At 40.6% G+C, this 11787-nt stretch overlaps 1 protein-coding gene across 1 annotated transcript; it reads right to left on the bottom strand.

Moving 5' to 3' along the window:
• Positions 1-10817: 10817 nt before the first annotated feature.
• LOC104981407 (60S ribosomal protein L30-like) lies at positions 10818-11226 on the bottom strand. Its single transcript, XM_010830488.1, has one exon. It carries the CDS (start codon positions 11208-11210, stop codon positions 10863-10865), a length of 348 nt encoding a protein of 115 aa, XP_010828790.1. The 5' UTR covers positions 11211-11226; the 3' UTR covers positions 10818-10862.
• Positions 11227-11787: the final 561 nt, after the last annotated feature.

The following is an 11787-nucleotide window of genomic DNA, read 5'->3' as shown; positions in this document are numbered from 1 at the left end:
AAAGACATTCCAGATGCTTGGGGTGGAGGAGTTGGCCTCTGCCACCTGAACTCAGGCTGGAAGCTGAGTAGGGCGGTGACTGCAAAGTCACCTGAGAGGATGGACCATGCTCTGGAAAGCAGCCACAGCCCCTGAGTCTGATTACTTGCTGCCTCTAATCCATGTTTATTTTCCTTTACTTATCTTTGAGCCTTTGGTTGTCCTATGTCATCATTTTACCCTTGCTGCACTGCTGCCATAGCAAATTAAGCGTCCTAAGTCCACTTGAGTCCTTTTGTGAAAGATCAGATTGGCCCCAAAGACAAAGGTGGCAGCAAGAATGATTTGTGATAAAACTCCAAGCTGAATGCGAATCTTGAGAGGGCAGAGATCAGACCAGTCAGGTCTAGTCTCCCATTCTCAAGTAGAGATTTTCCCTCCATTTCAAGTTAAAAGACACTTGCTGCTTGAAAGGAAAGCTTTGGGAAACCTAGACAGTGTCTTTGGAGAAAGGCATGGCAACCCTCTCCAGCATTTTTGCCTGGAGAATCCCATGGACAAGAGGAGCCTGGAGGGCTACAGCCCATAGGGTCTCACAGAGTCGGACATGATTGAAGCAACTTAGCATGCACACATGCAGACAGTGTATTAAATATTAAAAAGCAGAATTATCACTTTGACAACAAAAGTCAGTATAGTCAAAGCTATGGTTTTTCCAGTAGTCATGTACAGATGAGAGTTGGACTGTAAAGAAGGCTGATCACTGAAGAATTGAAGATTTCAAACTGTGGTGCTGGAGAAGACTCTTGAGAGTCCCTTGGACTGCAAAGATATCAAACTAGTCAGTCCTAAAAGGAAATCAACACTGAATATTCATTGGAAAGACTGATGCTAAAGCTAAAGCTCCAATACTTTTGCCACTCTATGCAAAGAGCTGACTCATTAGAAAAGACCCTGCTGAAAAGATTGAAGGCAAAAGGAGAAGGGGTTGACAGAGGATGACATGGTTAGATAGCATCACCAACTCAACGGACATTAATTTGAGCAAACTCCGGGAGATAGTGGAGGACAGAGGGGCCTGGCATGATGCAGCCCATGGGGTTGCAAAGAGTCGGACACGACTTAATGACTGAACAGCAACACATTTTTATTAAAGGAGACTGGGTGTTTTTCCCACTTAAAATTTCCCACATATGCTGCTGGGACAGGTGACTCCTGGCTGACCCAGTTGTGCAATAAGGCTCCTTGTGCTTAACTTCCAGGGACTTGGCATGATGTCACAGAGAAAGCATGATCTTTGAGGCTGGCCAGCTCTTTTTTTTCACATCCATAATGGGAGAGGTTGGTGAACTTGTGCAAATTACTTCAATTCCCTGAGCCTCCAACTCTTTAGCTCTAAAATGAGGGTGAAAAAGATTGCCTGAGAGGGTTGCTGCAAGGATTAAATATAATTTATGTGAAAGCACCTAGTGTCATACCTGGGACACAATTAAAACGAAAGAAACATTAGTTTCCTTGCTCCCCTGCCCTACCCCACCCCACCCCTCCCTCTCTGGGACCTGCTTTCCCATAGACCCAGCACCCCCAGAAACCCCAGAATCCTTGGAGGCAGGAACCTCTATAACCTTCGTAAAAGTTGACCTCTCCCAGACCTTGCTTCTGCTATGGTGTCATTGACTTATAATGATTAACTCAATGTCATACCTGCTGAACCCAAAGAAGCCACTCTATTGACTATGTCAGGTATCAGAACAGGTTTATGGGGGACACGCAGTCTGAGGGGACAGTTGGAATCTTCCAGTAATCAACACTAACATCCGGGTCGTGCCACTTACCTTCCAGAAAAGCCTTGGTGTTCAGTTTTGAAGTGAATGGATTTTTCTGTCAAAGTCCCTGGGGAACAGTCATTGCCCTTACTGCCCTTACAGTAACTGCATCTCCTCACTGCTGAAAGAGGTTTAGGATCAATAGATGGGATTATGATTATCCATGACGCTCTTTGGTATTAAATTAAAATGCTTTCAGTAGTTGGTGCCCTGCTTAGGTGACTGCCTATGGAACCTTTTGTGTCTGTCATCACCTTTCAAGGTTGCCCCTGCTATGGCATTCTCAAGGAAGAAGGCAGCCTCCAATAAGGAATTCGGGTGGGGTCTCAGCCCTGTGCTTACCCATGGGACACTCAGCTGGCTGGAAACATCCTTCCCTCTGGCACACCAGCTCCTTACTGACAGTCTCAGTGGAGAAACTGAAGATCAAACAAGTTTAATCTCTGACCCTCATGCCGGCCACCGAGCAGGGTTCTGTCTTCAGGGCAAGGGGGATCTGAAATAATTCATGTTGCTCTCATCACAGCACTCTGCCTCCGCAGGAGACTGTCAGCTGCTTGGGGCTATCAGTGTGACATACCTTTCTAGTTTTACACGGAGACTAAAATACCATTTAAATCTTATTCCAACATTTCTCAAATCAGGTGGGTATTACGAAGCGTGAAGTCATCATCTAAAAAACTCAATTTTAAAGGGTTAGTTCTTTGGGAAAAAATAAGAAAGAACATTTCCTCCTGTTTACTCTGAGATATGCTTTTTTTTTTTTTTTTTCCAATAGGCTGGTTATTGTGCCTGTCTTAATCTTTTGAGATTAAGCTTCAATGTTTCACCTTGACTCCAATTTGCTCATAAATCTCTTCATTTTGCTTAATTTAAATGTTTTTGCCAACTTCATGGTTTAATAATGAGAAATAAAATTGGAACCTTAATGACTACTAAGGAGGGTATTTTCATTTCATCTGGAATTAACAGAACTGTGGAAGGGGCAGGCAGCCTGTCAGACCAGCTGCCACAACCTGAGCTGAAATATGCCAAATGCGGCTTGATGTTACACATCTCTTTATACCCAAGGTAATTCTCCAAACCGATTACGTGAAAATCCTTCAAATCCAGCTCTACTTACATCTACCTGATTGCTATGCCCCTATTGATTAGCTGCAAACTGTTCATTGAATTCAGGCCATCTGAGAAGCCCCCACGTCCCCAAAGTGTCCCTCTCACATGCTGCCCATTGTAGCCAAGGCACTCAGCTCCAATACACTTCAGCGCAAGTTGTATAATGGGAGCGCCAGGACCACAATCATCAGATAACTAGGCAGGAGAGAGTACGGTTTCAGCACTTCCCCCTGAGCAGCCTTTCACTTAAAGGAGAGAAAGAACTCTAAAAAGGAGTTTTAAAACGCCTTCCTCGTAAGTTTACCACTGGAGAAAGCTATCCATCATGAGGCTGTGAAGCCTAGAATTCCCTCCTGATCCCAGAGCTGAGTGGAAACTCTAGCTAGGTACTTTCCCTCATGTAGGGAGAGAGGCTCTGGTTTCTTTTGCTTGTGTAGAATATAGCAGGTCCTCTGAGACTGTCAGTGGAGAGGCCACTTGGCACCGAGCAGAATAATGGGAACTGGCTAGAGACAGAACAACCCATGTCTATAGGGAGCCTATTGGATGGTCCAAAAAATTAAGCTCAGCTTCTTCCACCATAGTTATAACCCCACAGGTATGTCCCAGGCCATCTTTCCTCACCACGTATCACTTCTTTCTAAAGAGTATCCTGCAATGACTCATTTAGTATTTAGCCATATGTTGGCCTCACAGCGGGTGCTAGTGGTAAAGAACCTGCCTGCAAAGCAGGAGACATAAGAGATGCAGGTTCAATCCCTGGGTCAGGAAGATCCCCTGGAGGAGGGTGCAGCAACTCACTCTGTATTCAAGTATTCTTGCCTGGATAATCTCATGGACAGAGGATCCTGGAGAGATAAAGCCCATAGGGTCCCTAAGAGTTGGACACAACTGACTTAACTTAGCAGCCATGCATGCAAGTCTTAGGGTAAAATTCGTTGTGCAATTAGAACTTTAATATGGACTTAATTAATATGGACTCTCAATTCTTCAAAGGTGGAGAACTTTGTTTTATATTTTGTGTTTATTGATTGATTGATTGATAATCAATCCATTCATGATTCTTGCACTTACTATGCTGACAGAACAGTGCAAACTTACTTGTATGTAGTCCAAGGACTCCAGGAAAGTGTGGTACCTAATTCCTGCCTTCTACTAGTTCAGAATCTTGTTGGATAGCCCAGTGTATATGGAGAGAAAGTTAGGTAATAATGTAATTATATACATTAAAATCATAATGATTCAAAGACACAAAAAAATGACTAGAAGACAAAATTTAAAAAATGAAGACCTTTAGTTATTGACATTTGGGTAGTTTTTTCTTATACTTTTTGGATTTTCCAAATTTTCTGTAATGCATGTGTACTACTTTATTAATCATAAAATGCTAAACCTTAAAAGTATAAATTTGGTTGAAAAACAGTAACAGAAATGTCACAAAATCAAATTAAGATTCAGGGTCAAATGAGCAGCCCAGAAAATGAGTTCCTTCAGTTTTAAATGCCTTGTTCTTGTATCCTTCAGTATCTAGACAGAAAAGTGCATACAAGAGATGTCAAAAGAACTTTTTGGACTATATAATAATAAATTCTTGCTGAATATAAGGCTTGTTGATAAAATAATTCCTTATTATGTCTTTTGTAATCACATTTTTCATCCTTAAATAAATCTCTCTTATTAGTTTGTAACTCTGTTTCCTATTTCTTCAACAAGATCGTAATATTACGTGTTCTATATTATCCCCCCTTGCATTATAGCTGTGTACATTTGTCTCCTCTTTTAAGTGACACTTTGAAGGCAGACCCCATGCCTGACAATCATAAGATATCAAGGTTGAAATGAAAAAGACTTTGCTAAAAATAGTAATACTCTAGAGCAGGGCAGCTGTGTTCAAATCCTAGTTCCACAATTGACTTCTAAATTGCTGGCCAAGTAAAATAGTTTCCTCTTCTGTAGCAGGAGGAAAATAATAACTCCCAGTCGTGAATATAAAAATAGCATCTACAAAACACAGAGCATAGTATCTGGCGATTATTAAGTACTCAATAAAAGAAAGAATATTACTATTATGATCATCTCCCTCTCCTATAAGGGATCATTATAGCACATCATCTAGTCTGACATCATAAAATATAACCATATTGTTAATCCATGAAGATATTTCTGATACCATCAACTTTGCATACTCACAATGATGGGGAACTCAGCATTTGTTTACAAATTCTTTAATTGATCCATATCCTGTATCTCAGTAACATATGCAATTAGTTCTAGGGGTTACAAGGATAAAAAGTCCACACGACTTCATCCATCTTCACATCCCTCAACAGCACCCACAAACCTCGCTCCCTTCCCATCAAGGCAAACATAACACTTAATAAAGTTTTATTGGTTTGAATGGTCAGTTACTTCTTTGGTCACAGAGGCTTGGGTATCATTTTAATTGTAGGGTATAAACTAAAATGGAGTACCTGACTACTGAATGACAGTCCTTCCAGATTTACAAGTCTAGGGGGCAAACTTCTAGATCCTCAGGGCTTTATGTATAATTTTCCTCATTTACATTGTTATCTCTGATCACTGAACAGGACTCTCTCTGTAATCAAAAACAGAGCAGCTGGATGTTTGCATCAACTAAATGACCATTCTGGTTCATTGATGCATGCCGTATTAAAGCCATCAAACGTCATTGTCGTTAATAATAAGAAATATCGCCAGACAACCTAATAAAAACTCTCCTTCTACTGAAATTCCATCTCTAAAGTAGTATATTGAGCATCTCTGATGATTTCTCAGTATTGAAGCGGGTTGTTTCAAAAACAAACGCAAAATATTAGTGGTGAACAAAGTTGTAGATTTAGAGTGAATTGTCTGCTTCGACAACAAAAAAGCAAGAATCCTAGCTAATAAAAAGCAAGCATATGCAGAACCCTGTCTGTGAGTTCTATTCTTCCTGGAGGAAAATCCCCCAGATGGGATCAGGTGATAGGGTGTAATGGGAGATACACGGGTAAAGCACACAGACAGAACTGGATTTGAATATTTGCCTTTCACTAAGAGCTTTGTCTTTTACCAGCTGTGGAATTTTGGGTATGTTGTTTAATTTCCAAAGCCCTACATTTTTCTGACCTGAAAATAGTAATATTTAATTCAGAAGGGCTGTCACGAGGATTAAATAAACAAATGTTTGTAGTGTATTTGGTATGTAGCAGATACTGGAGAAAAGCTGGTTCTTTCTCTCTGCTTCCTTTCTACTTCTTTGATCTAAACACTAACTTCTTTGATCTAGAACTATTTTAGGGAAATAATAGCATTTTTCCCAGCTCATCAAAACTGGCCAGACTTCCCAGAATGGTAATCAGTCTACATACTAGAGCTCTACTTTGTTAACTTTTAAACAATTAGACTTCCCAGAATGGTAATCAGTCTACATACTAGAGCTCTACTTTGTTAACTTTTAAACAATTATGATGTTTTCACATGTAAAAACCAAATCACCAAGAGGAATTTCTTTCAGCTTTCCTGGTGAGTAAGGAGGAAACTGAATTTGGTTTTGATTATTTTGATAAAGATGATTGCATTTCTCCTGAGCAAGTACTACCTTGATGGGCTTATATTGAAATGGAGAGCCCATGAGCCATGTTTTGATAATTTTATTTTGGAGCAGAAATCACTTTTTGAAAATAATGAGGAGAGAAGGGAGAAGGATGGTTGATTTTTTTCCAAAGCTGGTGTGGGAGTCAAGAGGCTGAATTCTGATCACCTGTTTAGAAGGCATGTAAACAACTGGAAGAAAACATCCCCTTGAACCTCCCAACTGGAACCAACTCTCCACCAGCTAACGAACATTATCAACCTGCTGTCCCCATCAGGTTCACATCCAGTTAAATAAACGAAGTACTATTTTTTGCCTGGTGTAAAATTTTAAGTTGTTCTGTGCACAGTAGCTTTAAATCAGGAATGTATTCGCATATTTCTGCTACTTGGTTTCAAACCTGCAGCATTTTTATGTACATTTGCTCTCAGCTGAATTTGCCTCATTCATTCATGCATTCATTCATGGGAACCAAATATGTGCAAAGAATCCTATGCACTGTGAATGAATTAAAGATGGGAAAAGCATTTTCTCTGTACATTAAGGGCCTTACTTACTCTGGTAGGTGGGAGTAAGCATATATGATTCAATGTAGGAAATGATCGAGCTTCCCTGGTGGCTCAGACAATAAAGAATATGCCTGCAATGCAGGAGACCTGAGTTCGATCCCTGGATTGGGAAGAACCCCTGGAGGAGGGTATGGCAACCCACTCTAGTAGAGAATCCCTATGGACAGATGAGCCTGGAGGGCTGCAGTCCATGGGGTCACAAAGAGTCGGACATGACTGAGCAACTAAGCACAGCACAGCTCAGGAAATGATCAGGGAGAGAAAGATTAGGAATGTTCAGGAGAAGGAGAGATTATTACTGCCTTGGGGATGGGGATCATTGAAGATGTCACAGGGAAATATTTGAGCTGGATCTTAAATATAGGCAGGTTTCCATTTGCAGCAACTTGGATGGATCTAGAGATTATCCTACTAAGCAAAACAAGTCAGAAAGAGAAAGACACATACAAAAAGCAGTGATTTCTGCTCCAAAATAAAATGATCAAAATTTGACTCATGGGCTCTCCAATTCAATATAAGTCCATCAAGGCAGTACTTGCTCAGGAGAAATGCAAGGGGCTTCACTGATAGCTCAGTTGGTAAAGAATCTGCCAGCAATGCAGGAGATCCTGGGTTGGGAAGATCCACTGGAGAAGGGATAAGCTACCCACTCCAGTATTCTTGGGCTTCCCTTGTGACTCAGCTAGTAAAGAATCCGCCTGCAATGTGGGAGACCTGGGTTTGATCCCTGGGTTGGGAAGATCCCCTGGAGAAGGGAAAGGCTACCGGCTCCAGTATTCCGGCCTAGAGAAGTCCATGGGGTCGCAGAGAGTCAGACACGACTGAGCGACTTTCACTTTACCAAAATAATCAAAACCAGTTCAGTTTCCTCCCTACTCACCAGGAAAACTGAAAGAAATTTCCCTTGAAGATTTTCTCTAAAAAGATGAAAAGACAAATACAAAGAAAGACAAATACAAAGAAAGACAAATACAAATATGATATCATTATATGTGAAACCTAAGATACCATACAAATCGGCCTATCTATGAAGCAAAAGCAGACTCACAGACACAGAGAACAGACTTGTGGTTGCCAAGAGGGAGGGGGCGAAGGGAGATGGATTGGGAATTAGGGGTTAGCAGATGCAAACTATTATACATAGAACAACAACAAAGTCCTGCTTTATAACAACTAGATTCAATATCCCGTGACGAAACATACTGAAAAAGAATATATGTATATATACGTATATGTATAACTCAGTCACTTTGCTATACAGAAGAAATTAACACAACATTGTAAATCCACTATTCTTTAGTAAATTAATATTTTAAATTTAAGAATAAGTTAAAATTTATTTATTGAAGAATAGATTTACAATATCGAGTTAATTTTTCTGTACAGCAAAGAGATTCAGTTATACATATATATATATATATTTTTTTTCATATTCTTTTCCATTCTGTAGGCTAGAATACTGGAGTGGGTTGCTATTCCCTTCTCCAGGGGATCTTCCCAACACAGGGATCAAACCCGGATCTCCTGCATTGCAGGCAGATTCTTTACCATCTGAGCCACTGGTGACTCATACATACAGGCAGACTTTGACAGTGGAGAGTTGAAAGAGAAGTCAGGAGCTGGGAACTGCCAAAGTAAAGGCAGAGGAGAAGAAAAGCATGGGATGGAGAGGGTATACATAGAGTAGAAAGCAGTGTGGTTTGACTGCAGGGTGGGATGGAGGAAAGGTGAGAAAAGTGTCAGGAGAAGGTTGGAAGATCAACAGGGGCTGAATCAACGAGGAACTTACATCCTCTAGAAATCATGGCAGCCACAGTAAATTTGTTGTTTTATTTGTGACAGAAAATAGACTAGCTAAATGAAAACATTGCTTCAGATTTCTATAGCTCACCAGTCAACTTAGCCACTTACATTTTAACAGTTTCATTGTGTGACCTTTCTGAAAATTGTTTGCTGCCTACAATGGACAAAGTGATTGACAAGTGTCGAGTAGAGGAATGTCAACGTGTGCTGCTCTTGTTCTCACTGACGGTGTTCCATTACACTATCACCAGAACGTTTTGCCTGGTCAGTTATTCATGCTGGAGGAGTTCTGTTTTGCATCTGATGGGGGTGGAGGGTGAAGAGGTTTTAAGAAGTTAGCTCAGGCATCTTATCCCTCAACTGGGAATAGGGAAAAAGCACCTTTTACTTCATGCATCTACATATATGTTGGTTTAGGAATAAATTACATCCAAGACTGCTCAGGGAGAACTAAGCCACTAAAAGCCAGAAGATTAAACCCAGGAAAGTTATCTAGAAGCACTGACAAACCCTGAAGTGATCGTGGAAACTGTCTTCTCTCTTTCAAAATAGACATAAGAGATGTCTTATGGGAATCTCCCAGTCTGAGCTAAACTCACACACACACACCAGCTTAGCTTGAATAAACAGGGGCAAAAGAAGCACAGAGAAATAAATTTAAGTCTCTCTGTGCAGAAGTATTTTCCATCAGATTCTCTTTAAGCTACTTTTTAAGTCCTGTCGCCACATTTGAGTATGTGGGTATGAACATCTCCAGTAATGCTGTCTTGTGTGTGAGTGTGTGTGAGTGTGTGTGTGTGTGTGTGTGTGTGTTATCCTGCTTGTGACTGTCACATGTCACCTGGTTTTGGTGATTTAGCATGTTTCTCTATGCCCACTTGGAGCTATAGGATTACAGATGATGTAGAATTGGAAGCTACATTCTGTTATTTTTCATGGAAAAGCTACTAAGAATCTAATCAGAACAATCCAAGTAGAATAATTTTCCATGCAGGCTCCATGGGCTTCGTCGACTACCTGGATGGTTCAATGGACTGAAAAGAAAATCATTCTGAATGTTCCTGTATATCAGAAATTTGGGCATTTGGTTCTGTATTAGTTTTTCACATTGGTTCCACACTTTCAGTTATGTATTTCACCCTCCTTCCGCCCAGTTTAAAAAGTATTTAATCTTTTTTAAAAAGAGCTCATAATCCACTTCAGATCGTCTCATTGCTTGTTTCACAGTTAGCCTTTCTGTATTCTGTAGGTCTAGGCTGTTTGTCTCTATAGCTAATCCCACTAATACAACATAAAGAAGCCCAGGAACGAGCTAGTGGTGAAAATTTCTAAACAGTACTGGCAGCAAATAGGAAGAAGCATAATAGGTGAGCTGGAATCCTGGGAAAAAGAACGCTGTGGGGGAAACAAAACAACTGCCTCAACAAGCTATCTCTTATCAGAACGGCGCTGAATCCATCAACATGAATTAACCATATTTCATTCCCAGGAAAAGTGAACTCTTGTTTTTCTAGATGTCCAAAATAAATAAACTAATTAATTAACAACCCCAAGTCGCAAACCGTCCTGCTTCCTCCACTAAGCCGATCTCAATGACCTGGAATCTTCAGCCTCTCGGAATGTCTACATGATTTGATTCCAAATCACACACTCCAGCACTTGGATATTTTGTGCTTTATCTTCACTGTTTCTTACAGGTAACTGTTGTCTTCTCAGACAGAAGACAGACACAGACTCTAATGTGGGGCTGTAGACTGAAGAAACACCCTCTCAAGGTCACGCACGAATCTAAGAATAATTCCCAACAGGATGACAGGCCTCTTGGTCCCTGTTCCCCTCTGACTTTTCTGCCATAGTCAAGAGAGAACACTGGATTGGGTACAAGGGATTCTGAAGGGTTAGCAGGATTCTTTTTTTTTTTTAAAAAAAAAAACAAGCTCTGGCCAGTTTTATTAAAGAAAAATTGTACATGATTTACTTTTCACCAGTCTGTTCTGGCATGCTTCTAATAATATCAGAATCACCTGGATCAACGATAGCCAGTGTGCATACTCTGTAGTATTTTCCACATGCTGTGCCCAATTCAATATTATTGCCACCGTAGTGATGGACACCAGTTTTGGCCAACATGGCATAATACTCTATTTCAGATTTCCTCAAGGCTGGGCAGTTGTTGGTGAGGATGACCAGTTTTGCTTTGCCTTGTCTGATCATTTTCAGAGTCTGTTTGTACCCCAACATGTACTTTCCACTTTTCATAACCAGCTGGAGCCTAGAGTTGATCGACTCCAGTGACTTTTTCGTCTTCTTTGCAGCCACCATCTTCTTGCCTTTGATGCGGGATGCCTCCAACCAAGAGCAGCCACCAAGATGGCCAGGGAGTGAGCAGCAGGATTCTTTAGCTAATTTTCTGGCAAGAGGATCATTGCGCTTATGTGTCTGACCTCCATCCTCTATAATACAGACTCTACATATTTGCAGTAAGACTCTATATATTTACCTTTGTAAATAAGTTAAACTACCCAGATACAACTCAGTTACAATGCATTGGTTCTCTGACTCATTTCCTTCAATCCTGACCACTAAAATATTTACATGCATGGTCTCACTTAATATATGAGCAGATTATATGCTCAACTCCTTTTTAAAAAAAGTCATTATTGAATTTGCTGCAATATTACTTCTCTTTTATGCTTTTTGGCTGCACATTACATGGGATCTTAGCTCCCTGACCAGCGATCGAAACTTCACCCCCTGCACTGGAAAGCAGTCTTAACCACTGAACTGCCAGGGAAGTCCCTACACTCAACCTCTTTATGGTTCTTCTTAGGCCATCAACTTTTCTGCCATTTCTGATCAGAGAGTTTGTTTTCCATTCTACTCCCCTCACAAGCATTTT

The sequence above is a fragment of the Bison bison genome, unplaced genomic scaffold (assembly GCF_000754665.1).
Source record: "Bison bison bison isolate TAMUID 2011002044 unplaced genomic scaffold, Bison_UMD1.0 scf7180017864518, whole genome shotgun sequence".
NCBI classification, from domain to species: domain Eukaryota; kingdom Metazoa; phylum Chordata; class Mammalia; order Artiodactyla; family Bovidae; genus Bison; species Bison bison.
The sequence above is the reverse complement of the archived record's forward strand: the minus strand, read 5'-3'. Positions and strand labels throughout refer to the sequence as shown.

Bases quoted from the DNA above. Each gene is read 5' to 3' on its own strand.
- LOC104981407 (XM_010830488.1), bottom strand. From the start codon at position 11,210: ATGGTGGCTGCAAAGAAGACGAAAAAGTCACTGGAGTCGATCAACTCT.